Source organism: Sturnira hondurensis, unplaced genomic scaffold (assembly GCF_014824575.4).
Source record: "Sturnira hondurensis isolate 20B ecotype Veracruz unplaced genomic scaffold, ASM1482457v3 Scaffold0005329, whole genome shotgun sequence".
In the NCBI taxonomy this organism is placed as follows: domain Eukaryota; kingdom Metazoa; phylum Chordata; class Mammalia; order Chiroptera; family Phyllostomidae; genus Sturnira; species Sturnira hondurensis.
The window spans coordinates 3045778-3065385 of record NW_028077960.1 but is presented as its reverse complement, the minus strand read 5'-3'; the positions used below and the strand labels follow the sequence as shown (position 1 = coordinate 3065385).

The following is a 19608-nucleotide window of genomic DNA, read 5'->3' as shown; positions in this document are numbered from 1 at the left end:
GAGTCCACAGAGTGGTCTCCAATGTGCCTTGGGCCTCATAGTAGGGGCTTCATGTTCCTCCTTTGCAGATTCTTTGCAGCCTAGGCTTTGGGGAGCGTGACCTGGACATGATTCTCCTCCTCACCCCCATATCCCACTTCATGTTCCCCCAACCAGCCAGCAGTCAGGATGGGGCTGTTAGCTAGGCAGAGAAGGAAGTATTCCAAGCCTTCCCTTCAGAAGCTGGGGTGTTGACAAGGTGAACATCAAGAGGTCAGAGTAGGGCAGAGTGTGAGCTTAGAATCTCCAGGACGGAGGAAGGTGGTGTGCAACCTAAAGGAGCCCAGAGGGCTTCCTGGAGGAAGAAAGAGGCTTAAGCTGACCTTAAAGGGTGCAGTGGCAGCTACAGTGAGCATGGGCATGGTTGGTCGAGGTTACACAGCCTGGACAGGACAACCAAACTCCAGGGAAGGTGCTTGTGACCATCCAGGACTAAAGAACAGACACCCACCATGCATAGGTGTTCAGCAGCAGGGCCTATGGTGGCTGGAGGGGAGCTCAAGCAGAGGAGGGATGGCACTGGTGCCCCAGAGGTTCCCTTCTGTTCCTGCCACAGCAGCTTTTGCTCCAAAGGAGGGAGCACTAGGCTAATGTATGGATAACCCAGAACACACTCCTGCGAGTGGCCGTCTGGTTTGCCCATGAGCCTGGCCAGAATCATCAGCCCTCAGAATCTCAAGGCGTCCAACTTTCTGTCAGGGTGAGAAGAGGCCAGGGATTTCTCCAAGATCCACAGATCTTCCCAGGCTGCCAGGGCACCACCCCTCACACACACACAAGCCACCTGAGCCATGGGCAGAGTGGAGATTGTCACACCCCATCTAGAGATGAGAAAACCCAGTCTGAGGGAGGAGGAGGGGTTTGACCAGAACTGGATCCTGAGCCTCCTACTCCTCAGTTAAGTCAGCGTAGAAAAGCCAACCAGATAATCTGGGTCAGTGCAGACCACCAGATTACCTGGGGCTAAAGAAGGCATTTTTAAATACAACTGGCCCTGTGGAGCTGTGCGATGACCACAGTGTGTGAGTATAAGGCTGCCATGCTAGGTGCCACTCTGGACACTTCCATGGGGCCTTGTGCAGGACTCAAGTCCACCGTATGAGTGAATCATCCTCAGCCCCATGCCACAGGTGGGTAAAGAAGAGTCCAAATCACCTTGGAGGAAGGGCAGAGCCAGGGTCTGAAAACAAGTTTCTCTGGAGCCTAAGCTTTGTATCTTTTCAGCATCACCCGGCCACACCGGACACCCGTGTGCACTGTCAGGAAGGGCCGGGCTGAGCAGGAAGTGGCCTGCAGGCAGCACCAGAGTGAGGTCCCCTGCCTGTCCCCACTCCAGTTTGGCTTTCTCATTGCTTCTCCCTGTGCCAGGGACCTCTGGAAACTGGTCCAGAGCGCAAGAGAATGAGCATTAATCTCTCCCGTAACTGCTGTCTGCCTCTACTCATCTGCAACAGCTCTCTGCACTGAGCATTCCTCGTACACATACACACACTTCACACACACCCTCCTATTCATCTCCAGAACAAAGCTTTCATAAGGGAACAGACTCTCAGCAAAGTAAAGTAACTTGCCACTCTGTTTCCAAAAACCTGTACAGTCTACACTACCTATGGGTGTCAGGTGGAAAGAAAGACGTCTCTCCAACCTGACGTGTCTGTGTCTGCAGGAAGTGAGCCCCCCATTGGTGAAGCTTTTGTATTGTGTGCTGGGGCAAGGTTGGGAGCATAAAAATACTACTTAGAGTCATTTTTTAATTAATATTCAATTTATTAGAATAAATAAAAAACATTTAAAAATATAGCTTTTTCTAAGGATTAAGTTCCACTTACCAATCTTATTGTTCAATTTATAAGTATAATAAAAACATAACCTTCACTTTTTCTGCAATTAAAATTTGATTAACTCAAGTTGAAAAAAACTAAACTCCCTTAACCAGTCAGTGGCACTTACAACTTAATTAAATTTGCTCAAACAATTTCAACTACACTTGAACATTTAATATGTTTGATTTTCCTAAGTAACTTAAATGTCTACCTGAACAAGCAAAAACTTTCTATTGTGTACCTGAAAACTGATGTAAATTGAATAAATTAAATGTATAAATATAGCAACTTTCATGTTCTCTTAAATGTTGCAATACTTTTGCAAAATTAGTCAAGTTCTTCCATATCTTTCAACCTCAGATTACAGGCTTCTGGTTACTGCTAAAATGAAGTAAACACACTTCGCTCTCCCTCTCCCACTGATCACAAATAAAAACCCCGGAACAGACACAGACAGCACTAGGGACCCTTAAAAAAATAGATAAATGCAGGTGGATTAAGGAGGAAAATAAACACTTAAAGAATGACCACCATGGCAGTGAATTTCCTGGGTTTTCTTCCCATATCTTTCAGCTGGTACTGTACAGGACCTGAGTCCCAGAACTGTGCAATGGGCACATATTGAACAAGCCCCAAGAGAAACCTCTCTTTCTGGCCAGAGGACTGGGCACAGGGACTGGGACTATGTGGGGGTGGGGGTATCGTTCCAATTGTAGTATATGTGCAGCCGAAGCAAGCACATGGGGGTGGGGGTAGAATCTCGGGGGGTTTTCTGTTACTCCCCACGGTTGCTGCATGTAAAGCCCCAACCAGGAAGCTGCACTCCTGCAGTGCTGGTGGCACAGGACCTAGAAGCCTGAGAGAAAATCCTCTCTGGCCAGAGAAACTGAGAAAAGTGGGCTCTTGTGGGAATGTGGTGGAAATTCTGTTAATTCTCTCTCTCTTTTATATCACTGCTTTATCCGGAAAGTGGGGGCGAGCGGGCACGGAGAACTGAAAAAGACCTTCCCAAAGTCTGCACTGAAGTCCTGGACTTGCCCTTCAGCTGTGAATGTGTAGGACTGACCCAAAGCACAGGGCAAATCAGAACTTGTGGTCTGAAACAAGGAAGACTGATTGCATAATATTCAAAATGCCCCAGATTACTCCACATACAAAGGACCAGAAAAATCTCAACTGCTCACAAAGGAAAACACAATTAGCAGATGCTGGCCTCACGATGACCCAGACAATGGAATGATCACACACAGACATTAAAGCAGCTCTTACAACCACAGTCGGTAAAGTCAGGCTGATCTAATGTAAATGGAAGGACAGAAACTCTTGGGGAAGAAAGAAAACTGTTTAAAAAATTAAATGGAAATGTTAAAACTAAAAATTCAATAATCAAAACTTTAAAATTCACTTCATAGGCTCAATAGCAAGATGGAAATGACAGAGGAAAGTGAGTGAACTTGAAAGTAAATCAATAGAAATTATCTAATCTTTTTTTAAAAATATTTTATTTATTTATCTTTAGAGGGGAAGGGAAGGAGAGAGGGGGAGAAATATCAATGTATGGTTGCCTCTCATGTGTCCCCTGCTGGGAACTGGCCTGCAACCCAGGCATGTGCCCTGACTGGGAATTGAACCGCGATACTCTGGTTCGCAGGCCCGTGCTCAATCCACTGAGCTACACCAGCCAGGGCTGAAATGATCTAATCTTAACAGCAGAAAATTTATTTTAAAAAATAGAGTTTCAGGGAATTAAATGACAATATCAAAATATCTAATATTCATGTCAGATTGAGAGGAGAAAAAGTTTGGTGTAGAAAAAATATTTGAAGAAATCATGGCTGAAAACCTACCAAATTCAGTGATACAACATAAATTTATAGATTCAAGAAGCGCGGTTCCCCACCTCTCCAAAGAATGACCTCATAGACCAAAATATATCCTAATTAAAGCCTGGCTAAAAACCAAGGATAAAAAAAAAACTTTTCAAAAACAATCAGTGGAAAATACAACAATACCTGTACATTAAAAATAATAATACAGCCCTGGCTGGTGTAGCTCAGTGGATTGAGCTCGGGCTGTGAACCAAAGGGTTACTCATTTGATTCCCAGTCAGGGCACATGCCTGGGAATGTTGCCAGCCTGTCCCCAGTGGGGGCACATGAGAGGCAACCACACTTCAATGTTTCTCTCCCTCTCTGTCTCCCTCCCTTCCCCTCTCTAAAAATAATTTTTAAAAAGAAATAAAATATAAAAAAGTAATACATCGCGGACTCACCACTCGCACGGGCGATGGCTGGGTGCCCTTTCCGCCTCCAAGGTGCTTGCAGTCAGTGCAGCCCGGATGTGTGAGGCAATAATGCATCTGCCAGGCTTCCTGAAATCGGGCCAACCTCCGAAGGCCACTGCTGCGGTGGCTTTCCTTCATAGATTGGGAGATTCAAGGCATGGATGTGTGGAAGCCTTTGCAGGTATCAGAAGTTCACATATCAAATATAACTGCCTGCTGCCCGCCTGCACCACTTATGCCTGTAACATAAAATATGAACATGGCTATGCCTTCTCGGCTTGATATTATTGGGCTTTCACCAGATTCATGGGAGGATGAACTTGGAATTAAACAGGCGGCAGCAAATGTAAAAGCTTTGATAGAGCAAGAGATGAAGAACGGCATTCCTTCAAAGAGAATTATTTTGGGAGGATTTTCTCAGGGAGGAGCTTTATCTTTATACACCTTTCTTACCACACAGCAGAAACTGGCAGGTGTCACTGCACTTAGTTGCTGGCTTCCATTGCGGGCTGCACTTCCACAGGGTCCTATCAGTGGTGTCCATAGAGATATTTCTATTCTCCAGTCCCAGGGAGATTATGACCCTTTAGTTCCCCTAATGTTTGGTTCTCTTACTGTGAAAAAGCTAATAACATTGGTAAATCCAGCCAATGTAACATTCAAAACCCATGAAGGCATGATGCATAGTTCATGTCAACAGGAAATGATGATGTGATGATATCAAGCAATTCACCCATAAACTCCTATCTCCAGTTGATCGATTCCACTAAGGGGCCTTGTGTGGAAGTACACACCAATGACACAGACTAAATAATTTTCCTTCTGGGAAATTTATAATCTTTTAAGTTGCAATGCATGTGTTTGTATAATATGATCCAGAATGTACCTAGCATTAAAATAGGGGAAGCATCTAGCTTCCTTTTCCCAAATGTAATTCAGCAAAATAATAAAATACTGCAACCAGATTTTCTATTACATCACTTGAAAGTTATTAGTATGTTCATGAAAACTTGTTCAGGTATAAATGAGCAGTTAAGATATAAAGTACTTATGAATGCTGTGTCTGAATTTTTTATATATGTACTTAGATACACTCAATGATTATAATACATTAAAAGCCGGAGGTATTATTGCTACCAAACCCAACCAGTAGGGGGGGATCTTACTGCTCACCACCTACAAGCAAAATACTCAGTTTGGTGGGAAAGAAAGTAATCTTTTATTTAACCATCATATAATTTGAGATAATAGCAAGTTTCTGTCTAAAATATCTGGATAACAAAAGTAAAGGGAAAGAAAAAGTCAAAGTGTGACATCAAAAATAGCTACTTAAATATTTGTCATTACAATTATATAGGTTCAAGAACTGAAAAGGACAGAGGAACAGAAATCTGTTCACAGTGCTGATTATCATCACCAAGGTCTTTGGAAATAATGGCAAGTTTCTCCCTGAAAGCCCATTCCCTCTAAGATGTTCAAAGAAGACTGGCCCGGTCACCCTCTGCCAGCGCAGTTCAAGGTTGCACCAGGAACCTCTTTTCCCCGCCCGAAAGCATCATAATCGTAGGTGGCTTAGCGGGTCTTCAGTAACTGGCCGGCTTCAGGCATCTTCCTGAGCCTGACCCCAAGCCCGGATTCCCAGGCCCGCACTGGCCGTGTCATCACACCCTCTACTGGGGGAGAGGAAAGAATCGACCTGTTCTTTGCGTCCTGTCCTCCATTTAAAAGTCCTCTCCCAGAATCCCAGGCGTGCTGCAAGCTGGTGGGAGGGTCCAGCTTTGCAACCAACGCTGTCCCTTGCCGCCGTGTGCCTCCGCCCTGCTTCTGCCGCTGTGTGTAACCCACAGGCACAAGCTGCAGCCAAAGGTGCTCTGTGCCTGCGCCCTTCCCCCATGGCCCCTCCCTCCGCAGAGAGGGCAAGCTGCTCCAAACCTTCTCTTGCACCTTGGGGTTTTCGCCCCCTGCCCTGCCTTCACTGCGCAGTTTGGCCTGACCCCTCGGTTACATTACTACATTACTCCTAATAATAGGGGTACTGCTTCTAAATGTCAGTAAAGAGTAATATTACTCTTTTCAATTAATGGTCCTTTTATCTTGGGGGCCAGGCTCCTCTTTCCCTGTTAGAATTTCTTAATGTTCCGTTTTCCTTTCTAGAAAAGAAATGTATTCTCTTTTTATCCTTCAAAATGAACAAAATATTGCCTCCTTGCCCTGGACACATGGCGTAATTCAACATTCTGACGTGATGGAATTTAAAATGTATTTATACTTATATAAAGAAACCAAACATCACTTCAAACTTCCTACATTATGTATTTTTAAAACTGTGCCTTAGTCCAAAGTTAGACCTGTATAGTTACTAGAATCTTCAGTCCAGTGATTCAAAGAATTATTAAGTCATATTCTAGTATGTTCTGTAATATTTAAGACTGATCTTAAAAACTGGAATTTTTGTTTAAAATATATTTTATTGATTATACCATTACAGTTGTCCCATTTTTCCTCCTTTATTCCTCTCTGCAATGCACAATGCCTCCTGCAGGCATTCCCTGCCTTTAGTTCATGTCCATGGGTCATACACATAAGTTTTTTGGCTTCTACATTTCCTACACTATTCTTAACCGCCCCCCCCCCGTCTATTTTCTGCCTGCTATTTATGCTTCTTATTCCCTGTACCTTTCCCCCTCCCACTCCCCTGCTGATAACCCTCCACGTGATCTCCATTTCTGTGATTCTGTTCCTGTTCTAGTTGTTTGCTTTGTTTTTGTTTTTGTTTTAGGTGTGGTTGTTAATAACTGAGTTTGCTAACATTTTAATGTTCATACTTTTAATCTTCTTTTTCTTAGGTAAGTCCCTTTAACATTTCATATAATAAGGGTTAGGTGATGATGAACTCCTTTAACTTGACCTTATCTGAGAAGCACTTTATCTGCCCTCTCATTCTAAATGACAGTTTTGGCAAATAGAGTAATCTTGGATGTAAGTCATTGTCTTTCGTGACTTTGAATACTTCTTTCCAGCCCCTTCTTGTCTGCAAGGTTTCTTTTAAGAAATCAACTGATAGTCTTATGGGAACTCCTTTGTAGTAACTGTCTCCTTTTCTTTTGATGCTTTGAAGATTCTCTCCTTATGTTTAACCTTGGGTAATGTAATTATGATGTGCTTTGGTGTGTGCTTGCTTGGGTCCAACTTCTTTGGGACTCTCTGAGCTTCCTGGCCTTCCTGGAAGTCTATTTCCTTTGCCAGGTTGGGGGATTTCTCCTTCACTATTTTTTCAAATAAGTTTTCAATTTCTTGCTATTCCTCTTCTCCTTTCGGCACCCCTATGATTCAGATGCTGGAACATTTAAATTTGTCCCAGAGGTTCCTAAGCCTCTTCTCATTTTTTTGAATTCTTGTTTCTTCATTCTGTTGTGGTCAAATATTTATTTCTTCCTTCTGGTCCACACCATTGGTTTGAGTCCCAATTTCCTCACCTTCACTGTTGGTTCCCTGTATATTTTTCCTTACTTCACTTTGCATAGCCTTCACTTTTCCCCCCTCCATTTTGTAACCATTCTCAACCATTTCTGTGAGCATCCTGATTACCAGTGTTTGAATTCTATATCTGATAAGTTATCTATCTCCTTATCACTTAGTTATCTTTCTGGAGTTTGGATCTGTTCTTTCATTTGAGCCATATTCCTTTGTCTTGGTGCACCTGTTACATTGTAAACAGTAGAGCCTTAAGTGTTCACCAGGGTGGGGTAACCCCCGTCGCTGCTTTGTGACGTTGTATGTGGAGAAGTGGTCCGAAAGGGAACAATGCTACTTGCTCCACTCTCTTGATGCTTTTCAGTCACTTCCCCCACTTCCCACAAGCAAATTGGGCCCTTCTGGTGCTGATTCCTGGGTGGGTGGGTTTGTGTTCGTTCTAGGACCCTGTGGGTCTCTCCAACAAACTCTCCTGTGAGGCTGGGAGTTTCTCCCACTGCTGTCTCAACTCCCACCGGTATTTTCAATCAAAAGTTTGAGGCTTTATTTCCCCACACTGGAACCCTGGGTGGTGTGATCTGTTTTGCTCCCCAGTTGTTCCTTCAGTTTACCCACACACAGGTGTGGGGCTGCCAGATGCTGCCTTGCCACATGTCTTCTGTGCCCCAGCTGCCCGTCTCGCCCCTCCTGCCAGTCTGAATTAATGTTTCTTTAACTCCTTAATTGTTGGACTTCCATATAGTTCTATTTTCTGGCAGTTCTGGTTGTTTTTTCTTTTTAATTTGTTGTTGTTTTTCTTTTGGTTGTGCAAGGAGGCAACATGTGTCTACCTACACCTCCATCTTGGCCGGAAGTCAGATTGTTTCTGGGTGCTGTACTTTATCAAGTGCTTTTTTAGCCATATCATGTGATTTTATTGTTTCCTTTTGTTTATGTGGTGTATTATATTTATTAATTTGTGAATATTGTACCATCCTTGCATCCCTAGGGTGAATCCCATTTGATCATGGTGTATGATCTTTTTGATGTATTACTGGATCTGATTGGCCAATATTTTGTTAAGGATTTTAGCATGTATGCTCATCAGTGATATTAGCCTGTACTTTTCTTTCTTTGTTGTGTCTTTGCCTGGTTTTGAAATTAGGACAATACCGGCCTCATAAAAAGGGATTGGGAGTTTTCCCTCTTCTTGGATTTTTTGGAATAGTTTGAGAAAAATAGGATTTAGCTCTCTCCTAAATGTTTGGTAAAATTAATCTGTGAAGCCATCTGGTCCAGGGCTTTTGTGTGCCGGGAGTTTTTTGATTACTGCTTCAATTTCACTAGCTATTATCAGTCTCTTTCAGCTTCTTCTTTCTTCATATTTGGAAGACGATGTTTCTAGAAACTTGTCCATTTCACCCAGGTTGTCAAATTTCTTAGCATATAGTTGTTCATAGTAATTTCTTACAGTCCTTTGTATTTTTGTGTAATTGGTTGTAATTTCTCCTCTTTTGTTTCTAATTTTATTTAATTGGGTCCTCTCTCTTTTTTTCTTGATGAGTCTAGTTAGAAGCTTGTCAATTTTATTTACCTTTTCAAAGAACCAGTTCCTGGATTCAATGATCCTTTGAATTGTCCTTTAAGTCTCTATGTCATTTAAATTTGCTCTGATCTTGATTATTTCCTTCCTTCTACTCTCTCAGGGCATTGTTATTGTTGTTCCTGGAGTTCTTATAGATGTAGGGTTAGTTTGTTGTTATTTGAAATGTTCCTCTCTTTTTTAGATAGGCCTGTACTGTTATGAACTTCCTTCGCAGGACTGCCTTCGCTGTGTCCCATTGGTTTTGGGTTGTTGTGTGTTTATTTTCATCTGTTTCCAGAAACTTTTTGGTTTCTTTTTTTACCTCATTGTTAACCCATTCATTATGTAATAACATGTTATTCAGTCTCCATGAAATTGAATGTTTTTTAGTCTTTTCCTTGAGATTGGTTTTGAGTTTCAAGCCATTGTGATCTGTAAAGACACTTGATATGATTTCAATTTTCTTGAGTTTGTTGAAGCTTGTTTTGTGACCTACCATGTGGTCTATCTTTCAAAATGTTCTATGTGCATTTGAAAAGAATATATATTTTGCTTATTTGGGGTGAAATGTTTTGTAAATATTAATTAAGTCCATTTGATCTAGAGTGTTGTTCAATGCCACAGTATCCTTGTTGATTCTTTGCTTAGAAGATCTATCCATTGTTGACAATAGGGTGTTAAAATCCCCTACTATGTGTGCTGCTGTTGATGTCTTTCTTGAAGTCTTCCAATATTTATGGTGCTCCTATGTTGAGTGCATGTATGTTTACAAGGGTTTTATCTTCTCAATGGATTATTCTCTTAAGTATTATACAGTGTCCTTCTTTGTCTCTTTTTATAACCTTTGTTTTGAAATCTATTTTGTCTGATATAAATATTGCTACCCTGGCTTTTTTTCATGTCCATTTGTTTGGAATATCTGTCCCCCTTCAGTTTCGGTCTGTGTAGGTCTTTTGTTCTGAGGTGGGTCTCTTGTAGGCAGCATATATACAGGTCATATTTTCTTATCCATTCAGTTCCCCTATGTCTTTTGATTAGAGTATTTAATCCATTTGATGGGTTATTATTGATGGGCACTTATTCATTGCCATTTTACCCCCTTTGTATCTGTATTCCTCTCTCTTTCTCTCACTCTTTTTCTTCATCTTCTTAAAGCAGTCCCTTTAGCATATCTTGCAGCACTGGTTTGGTGGAGGTGTATTCTTTTAGCCTTCTTTTGTCTGGGAAGCTCCTTATTTCACCTTCCATTTTAAATGAGAGACTTGCTGGGTAGAGTGCTCTTGTTTGCAGACCTTTGCATTTCACTACTTGGAATATTTCTTGCTATTCCCTTCTGGTTTGTAGTGTTTCTATTGAGTAATCAGCTGCTAGCCTTATCTTGGCTCCCTTGTATGTTTCTAGCTGTTTCTCCCTTGCCACCTTAAGTATTCTCTCTTTGTTTTAAATTTTGACATTTTTATTATGATGTTTCTTGGAGTGGGCCTCTTTGGATTCATCTTGATTGGGACCCTCTCTGCTTCTTGGACTTGCATGACTTTTTCTCTCATCAAGTTAGGGAAGTTTTCTGTCATTTCTTTTTCAAACAGGTTTCTATGCCTTGCTCTTCTTCTTCTCCTTCTGGTATTTTTTAAAATATTTTTATTTATTTATCTTTAGAGGGGAAGGGAAGGAGGAAGGAAACATCAATGTATGGTTGCCTCTCGTGCATCCCCTGCAGAGAACTGGCCCCTGCCAGAAACTGGCCTGCAACCCAAGCATGTGCCCTGACTGGGAATCGAACCACGATACTCTGGTTCGCAGGCCCACGCTCAATCCACTGAGCTACACCAGCCAGAGCGTTTCCTTCTGATATTTTTTTTGATACAGATATTATTACATTTCATGTTGTCCTGCAGTTCCCTTAAACCCTCTTCATTCTTTTTTAGTCTTTTTTTATTATTATTTTCTTGCTCTGTCTGGGAATATTTTCTACCTTGCTCTCCAGCTCACTGATTCAATCCTCTGCTTAATCCAGCCTGTTTTTGATTTTTTCTACTGTGTTCTTCGATTCAGAAATTGTATTCTTCATTTCCTCCTGGCTCTTATTGACAGTTTCTATGTCCTTTTTCATGCTTATGTAGTTTGCAGTAAGTTCCTTATAGCTTCCTTGTAGTTCTTTGTGGTTTTCACTGAGCTCATGAGCTTCCTTGTAACCATTATTTTAAACTCAGTGTCTCATAGTTCACTTGCCTGTATTTCATTTATCACTCTTTCTGGGGATTCTTCTTTTCCTTTCAGTTGTGGGTTTTTTCTTTGTTCCCTCACTTTAGGTACTCTTTTTGTTTCTGCTTCTTAGATTGATCTGCTTTGACTCCCTGTCTTCATGGTGTGACCTTCTATGGTAGAAAATTAGTGTTTTGTGGGGTTTTTTTGGATCTTCCTCTGGTGATGTCAGATGGTGTCCCAGGCTGGCCTTAGGCAGCCTGTTTGAGACTACCAGAGATCCACAGTCCATGGTTGACTCCTTCAGTTGTTAATCTAGTTGCTTTGTAATCAGCAGTCTGGCTTCACCACCACAGTGGGGGTCATAGTAATTCCTGTGGGTAGGGCTATTGCTTCCTCTCAGGCTGATGCCACTTGGAGGGGAGTGATGTACCTGAGCAAGATGGCACCTGCAGTATGGGGGATGACTCAGCACTGGTATCCTGGTGGCTGCTCCCTCCATTCTATGCCCAAAGCCAGCATCCTCAAGTCTCTTCTCAAGCATCTCTAGTCCACTCTGTCCCCCCTTTGCTAGAGCCCAGGGTAAGTGGCTGCAAATGAAATTTTGTGCATTTGCCCTTTAAAAGCTATGACACCAGCCATCTGTCCCTGGCAGAAAGAAACCCTGCTGCTTTTCACAGCTGGATGTTATCTGGGTTCTTTTTGAGCTCTGGTGCTATAGGTTGGAGAGCCCAGCTTGGGGTGTAGACCCCACACTCCTTAGGGTGAATCCCCTGGCCACAGAAATATTCCTCCAACACTTCAGCTGCCGCCCACGGGAGCCCAGCCAGCCCTCTTACATCTCTGCTGCACTCTGTACCTGTCACGTTATTGTGAGGCTGTTTCTTTTGTCTGTCTGTGGTTATAAGGCTTCTCTCCCGCTGTTGTTCAGTTGTTTATTCCGGATTATTTCTCTACAATTTAGTTGTAATTCCAGGTTGGTCAGTGCAGCTTCCACTTACTTCTCCACCATCTTGGATCTCAGATTGAATCTTTATGGGAGCTTTATTCAGATGTTGGTAATCTGAGAAGATGTCCAGTTATGGCCCCCAAAACAGTCTTAACATCTCATCTCAAGCTGATCCTCTGATAGACAACACTGTGTGTCCATCTGGCTAAAGCAGGTGTAGTATTCGGGGGGGGGCGGGGGGCAACAATTTAAATGACTGTAGATTTCTCATTAGAGATCAGGGAGGCCAGAAAATGGTAGAATAACACCACTAAAGTTCTGAAATAAAAAAAAACTGCCAACTCAGAATTCTCTAGCTTGTGAAAATACATATTTTGGAGCAAAAGAAAGACATATTTAAATGTAGAAAAACTAAGACAATTCATTGCCAGCTGTACAATAAATGCTAGAGGAAGTTCTTGAGAAGAGAAATGATACTAGAAAGAAACCTGAAACTTTAGGAATAAAATAAGAGAAACAAAAATGATAAGTAATAGACCATTTTCAACCTTGTATGTACTTTAAAATGTATATGATTACTAAAAGTAAAAATGATAGCACTGTCTAATTCAGTTTTCAATGCATAGTAATGTACTACCTATCATAAACACAGCATAAAAGGAGGAGGGAAACAGGATTTGTATGGTGGCAAGGTCAACATATTTCACTTGAAGTGGTAAAATATTAACTCTAAATAGACCATGAAGAGTTTGGTATGTGTGTCATAATCTCTAAAAGAATCACTTTAAAACTGTGCAAAAAGACATAGTCAAAAAGCCAACAGAAAAATAAAAATGGAATACTAAAACAATATTCAAATAATCCAAAAGAAGGCAGAAAAGGGGAAACAGAGGAATGAAAAAACAGAGAGAGAAACAAATACCAAACAATAAAATGGTAGACCTAAATCCAACCCTATCAATACATATATTAAATATAAATGATTTAAACATCCCAATTACAAGACAGATCAGACTGAAACACAAATTTGTGTTGTCTATAAGAAACTCACTTTAAATGTAATGACATAAATAGATTAAAAGGATGTAAGAAGTACAGCATAAGACTTTTTTAAAAAGCTAGGAAGGCTATATTAATGTCAAGCAAAGTAACTCCTGGAGATGAAAACTTATCAGGGTTAGAGAGGAATATTCCGTAATGATAAAGAGATCAATTCACCTAGAAGACATAACAATCCTATATGTGTATGCACCAAACAATGAAACTTCAAAATATATGAAGCAAAAATACTCATAGAACTAAAAGGCGAATAGACAAATCCAGTTATACTTGTACACTTTAAAACACTCATGTCTCATTAACTGATAGAGAAATTAGAGAGGAAATCAGCAAGGATACAGGAGAGCCAAACAACAGTTTCGATCAACTTAATCTAACTGACATTAATAGAACATTCCACCACCGGAAGCAGAGTCCTCATTCTTTTCAAGTTGCTCATGGATCCTTCAATATATCTCATACTTAGGGTTATAAAACAAACTTTAACAGACATAAAACAATTGAAATCACACATAAAATATATTCTCTAGCCATAGTGGAATTAAACTAGAAATGAGTAACAGAAGCATCCAAATTCACCAGGTACTGGAAGCTAAGCAGCCCATCTCTAAACAGTCCATGGGTCGAAGAGGAGCTGACATGCTGGTGCAGAAGTTTGGTCCAGGAGCCCACGTGCTCAGCCACAGGCCAGGCAGCCTCTCAGTTTTCCAGGGCCTTGAATGCCAGGCTGGGGAGTGTGGAGTTTGCACTATATTTAATGGATAAGGATTTCAGGGTTCTCAGAGGCAAGGCACAGGTTTGCAGATAGCTGGAGTTGGGTGTGGTGTGAGTGTGGAGGAGAAATCTGCATTCTGTCCCACCTCTGGTTTGAAGTTAAAAATTTGGACTTTTCCAGATGTCTGAGTTGAGACTGTTTAGAAGCAGGGCCCAGCTCGGCTTTTTCACAGGGGTTATTTATTGCATATTCTTCTGGGGGTCTACACACACTAGGCGACCCACTCCATATGCCTCCACTATCACACAAGACTTTCTAAGGACAAAGCCACGTGAGCCCGTAAGAACGGGGGTTTCCTATGGGTAACTAGCTTGCGGCTCTAGATAAGTTACTTAACTTCTCCATGCCCCAGTTTCTCATCTGAATAATGGGGATATATTAGTTCCCACAGACCTTGGACTGAGCCGCCTAGAGAAAAGGCTCGTGGGGAACTGGGAGCACTGGCTTCTGGTAGTTGCCGTGGGACCTTGGCCGCTGGGCGAAAGGGAGCGTCTCTAGTATGCAGTGAGACCTGGAGGAAGGCCTCAGCAAGACAAGGAGTGGGACTCCTGCCACTGTGGGGCTAGAGGAGGAGGGGCCAGGAAGGACACATGAAAGAGCCTTTGATCCACAGCCATGACAGGGTGGCCTCCGCTCTGTTTGAAGCAGCAGAGATCAATCCGCCTTCTTATCTCCGCCTCTGTGCCAGTGGCACACGTTGCTGCCGCTGCAGCTGCTGCTGCTGCTGCTGCTGCTGCTGCTCTCAGGGGACCTGCCGGCTCCCTTGCTTCCTGTCTCTCAAAGTCGGGGCGATGAGTAGAGATCCCACTTTCTGACCTTCACTTGGCCCGACTCCAGAAGGGAGGAGAAGGAAAAAGAACGCTTATGCCCCAGAGAGTGTGGCGCACTTTTATAAGGATTCCCCCTCACCTGAGCATTTCTCCTCTTTTCTTCAAAGCCTGGCCTTGACACATCACTTTTGGTTGAGATTTAAAGACACTGGGCCAGGAGGCAGGAGACAGGTCTGTCTTTGATTTGCTGTGTGACCTTGAACAAGTTACTGCCCCTCTCAGGAGCTTGATTTCTCTATGTATGAAGTAGATTTGCTGTAAAGATTCTCCAGAGCTTAATCTAAAACTCGGCGATCAAGACCAGCCTTTGGCCAGTGTCGGGATTCAATGTAAGTTCAGGTCCTGTCACAGAAGAATTGCCCCCATAATTCTGAATGGCTCTGAGCTCTTGACCTGACATTTTTCTGCAGAATCCCATCAGTGGCAAGGGTTGCTCTGCCAAAGGAGCATTATTGTGAGCCCGGGAGCCATGCCCAGGAGGGGCAAGAATAATCTGTGACAGCTTGTTCAAGGATGGCAGAAAGCAGGGACGTGGCATGGGGCAGGCTGCAGAGGAGTAGAGAAGCTGGAGTAGGGGGAGGGGAGGGGTTCCTGGCCCTTCTTCAGGGGTGCTGCGTGCTGATGACCACCTCAGGGTGGGGCATTCAAGGTAGGAGCAGCACGCCTGACCCCCACAGCTGGCCAAATGAGAGAGTTGCAGACATAGGAGAAATACGTGCCCGGTTCCCCCAAGCAGGTTCTGGAGATAGGGCAAAGGTCACAGGAGTCCTGCTCCTTCAGACAGACCTGTGAAATAGCACTGCTTCTGGGCATCGGCCAGCTGCCCTGAGATTTGAGAATCCCAGAGATAAGCTTTCTGTCTTTTTCTCGAGAACAATCATGGACCGCAGCCAGCACTCCCAGTCTCTCCCAGGCTTTGGAAGATAGACTAGTTCCAAAAAGGGAAAGAACAAGGAGTGTAGTGGGAAAGAAACATTTCTGGTTGCCCTGCTTCTGCCAGGTGTTTGCATGTGTCTGGACAGATATGGAACCTTCTCTCTGTCCCAAAACTTCAGGATATCGGTGCTGATCTTCAGCCTCCTCCTTTACCCCACACCTGGCAAGCTCTGGCTCAGTATATCCCCTCCTGTCAGTCCAGGCACCTGGGGCCCCCCTACTCTGCCCTGTTCTCATGAACTCTGCCCTTAGAAGTCCCCAGGGTCAGCCTCCCCCTCTGCTTGGCCTCCCCAGCTAGGGCTATCTCTGGAAACAGAGACAGCCCTAGCTGTGGGTGTGGATGTGTTGTGCGTGCACATTTGTGTGCTTGAGTGGCACACAAATGTGCATGCACAACACATCCACACCCACAGCTAGGTGAGAGGGACCACAGTGGGTGAGAGGGACTGCCTGAGGCTGGGGGATCCACAGAGAGTTTCTTGGAGGTTCAAGGTTAGCCTGGATGTGGTCTAGAGCAAATAACAACACAGACAACTGCTTAAGCTGTGCCAATCACCGTGTTAAGGACTTTAGACACTATTTAAACCTTACAACAACACTGCGAGGTAGATGTCATTACCCCATTTTACAGGGAAGGAAATGGAGTCTGGGTCACACAACAAGGAACTTGTAAGACTGGGGTCTGAACTCATGTCTTACACAGATCATCCTGGAAAGAGGGGAGCATGGACCTCATTTCCCCCCAAACCTACCCTTATAAACAGGTCTGTTTGGCTTGTCAGAAACAAGCCTTCACTTCACAGAAGGAGCTTTACCCCTGGATGTAAGATCCGAGACTCCCTGTGAGGAGCAAGGAGAAGCTGGGCAGAGAGAAATGCAGTGTCCTCCCCAGGGAACAGCACTGATGTTCTTGGAACCTGAGTGTGCAAGGCTCCCATGGCTTGCTCTGTGGCTTCCATGGGAGGCCTGCTCTGTGGGCACCCTGGAGATGAGAGTGCAGGAGAGCCATTCAGGTGATGTGGTCAGAGGGGGCCCCAGACACACATAGCTGCTCTTGCCGTGCTGGGAGATCTGCACAGTCCTTCCTTCCCTGATGTAAGTAGCAAGGAAAATGCATTATTTTTTCATTAAAAATTCATGTTGGATCAGAGAGCCTTCAGAGATGTAATTAGCCACATTATTTCTCTCCATTAGCAGTCCCTGGAGTTTGCTGGAATTTCTTGTCCTTTTTCCCCTCCACTTCACTCTTGCCACATCCTTGTCGGCTAGATGGTAACACTTCCTCTCTCCTTCTCCTGACCATCACCACATGTTCTGTTTGGGGACTGAACAACTATGTTAAAATCTGGAGAAAGAGTTATGGCCAACTCCCTCCTTCCTGCTGGAGTGCAGGGTCACAGCCCCCTGAGCCAGCGAGGGGTCTGGAGGTGCCCATTTCTGCCAACAGGACTCCAGAGGCAGCTCCATGACACAGAGGCAGCCTGGCTGGTAGCAAAGCTCGGTACAGCTAGAAGGCTCCTGGCTTCCCCACTTGGCTGGGTGACCCCAAGCAAGTAATATAACCTCTGTTGTTCTAGGGGGGTCAGGGTTGGCATGGACATACATAAAGCACTTCACCTGAGGTGTATACCAAATGCCCTCTAGAAGGTAGCTGTGGTTGGGGTGCCCAGAGACAAGAGGGGATTCTGGGGGCTGAATAAATAGTAGGCATGGCAGCAGCAAAAGCACTGCCTGGGCTCGTGAGAGGCAGAGCTATGCACTCAGTGGTCCCAGGAGCCTGGCTGAGGGGTAAGGCTCAGGAGAACCGTGACTAGGACCCCTAAGGAATAAGGTCCCTTTGGAGAAGGAGAGAGCTCATGGAGGCTCAGCCTCAGTTGTTGAGGGCTGAGTGCCTCCCCTTTGCTGACTATGGTGGTTTCTGACCAGCCTTTCTCCTCTGGGTTATTTCCAGTACCCATGACAACTGGATGGGAGGTGACAGAGGTGTCATTTTTAGTTGACTAAGGGGAAGTGTGGAGCAAGTAAGAGCACTCTAAGACAATGGAGTTGGTCCAAAATGCAGCATCTAACCCCATGGCACCCCAGGGAGCTCCAGGACTTCAGCATGGCTAGGCTGGCTATTGCTCTGGGGAACTCCAATGACCTTGTGCTCAGAAGAAAGCCATCTCCAGCCCCATGTCTCTGCCCCTCTCATGCTGGTGATGCATGCATGATGTGAAGCTGTCTCCAGCATCATCAGAAATACCATGCTCCATGGGGGGCGAGGGCAGAAAACCTGCTGCTGAATCTAACCTTGTCCTGGCTCCCCACATGGAGAGCCAAAGAGGAAAGTACAGCTTTAGCACTGGAGATTGTTGGCACTTTGTAATGAGATAAAATCAGAATGCATGGGATTTATGCACCTAGAACTAGAGTGCCCCAGACTTAGACAGTCATGGGTAGGTGTCCTTTGAAGCAGGGTGACTGATAAGTATTACAGGGAGACAGCGTTGTGTCATGTGGCATCAACATGAAGGGGACTGCAGTGAACTTGGTTTCTTTTTTTAATATTTCTTTTAAGAGAGAGGGGAAGGGAAGGAGAAAGAGAGGGAGAGAAACATCAATGTGTGGTTGCCTCTTGTGTGCCCCTTACTGGGGTCCTTACCTGGTCTGCAACCCAGACATGTGCCCTGACCAGAAATCAAACTGGCGACCCTTTGGTTCCCAGGCCGGTGCTCAACCCACTGAGCCACACCAGCCAGGGCTGGACTTGGTTTCTAATACTGACCTCATCCAGCTTTGGTAGCCATCCTGTCCTGGGTTCCCGGACAAATTCAAGGAAACAGAAGCTGAACTACAAGCCTTATGGAGGCTGGCAGAATCTTGACTGACTCATGCCTAATTCAGGGAGGTTTTTTTGTTTTGTTTTGTTTTAAGATTTTATTTATTTATTTATCTTTAGAGGGGAAGGAGAGAGGGAGAGAAACATCAATGTATGGTTGCCTTTTGTGCATCCCCTGCTGGGAGTTGGCCTGCAGAGAACTCACCTGCAACCCAGGCATGTGCCCTGACTGGGAATCAAACTGTGATCCTCTGGTTCACAGGCCCGCGCTCAATCCACTGAGCTACACCAGCCAGGGCTAAGTCAGGGAGGCTTTTATGGATATGTCCTGGGCATTGGTGAACTGACAGTGATACTGAGGTGATTCTGAGGTGACACTGAGGTGATACATGAGTTTCTCCCACATATTGAGTGCCCGCTGTCCTCCAGGCCCCTGCTGGGCTCTTTCCACACACTGCCTCACTCACCTTTCAATTCCAAGAGGTATTATCAACCCTCCTCCCCAGGGCACATATGAGGATGCTGAGATTCAGAAAGATTAAGAGATGGTATCAAGCAAATGACACTGGTGACCACCCCTCTAGGCAGAAGCCCCACTGCATGGTGGGGAACAAGTAGCACAGCAATGGCTGCCCCCAGAGGCAGCGTCCCAGAACATCAACCCACTGCATGGTTTGCAGGTGCCGTAGTTGCCAAGAAAGACACGACTTACCCAAGCACCATGTTTTACTACACAGCGAAAAGACACAGCAGTATCAACTTCAACCTTGACCATCGGTCCTCCATGGCCAACAGTCTCATCCCACAGCTGACACCAGGTGGGACTCTGCACACACCTCACTCATGCTACAG

General features: G+C 44.3%; 1 protein-coding gene across 1 annotated transcript; it reads left to right on the top strand.

Annotated features, from left to right (window-relative positions):
* Positions 1-4346: 4346 nt before the first annotated feature.
* On the top strand, positions 4347-4861 carry LOC118987830 (acyl-protein thioesterase 1-like). Its single transcript, XM_037047222.1, has one exon. The coding sequence runs from the start codon at positions 4400-4402 to the stop codon at positions 4859-4861; it is 462 nt and encodes a 153-aa protein (XP_036903117.1). The 5' UTR covers positions 4347-4399.
* Positions 4862-19608: the final 14747 nt, after the last annotated feature.

What these genes read in the sequence shown, in the direction of transcription:
- LOC118987830 (XM_037047222.1), top strand. Translation starts at nt 4,400, where the DNA reads ATGAACATGGCTATGCCTTCTCGGCTTGATATTATTGGGCTTTCACCA.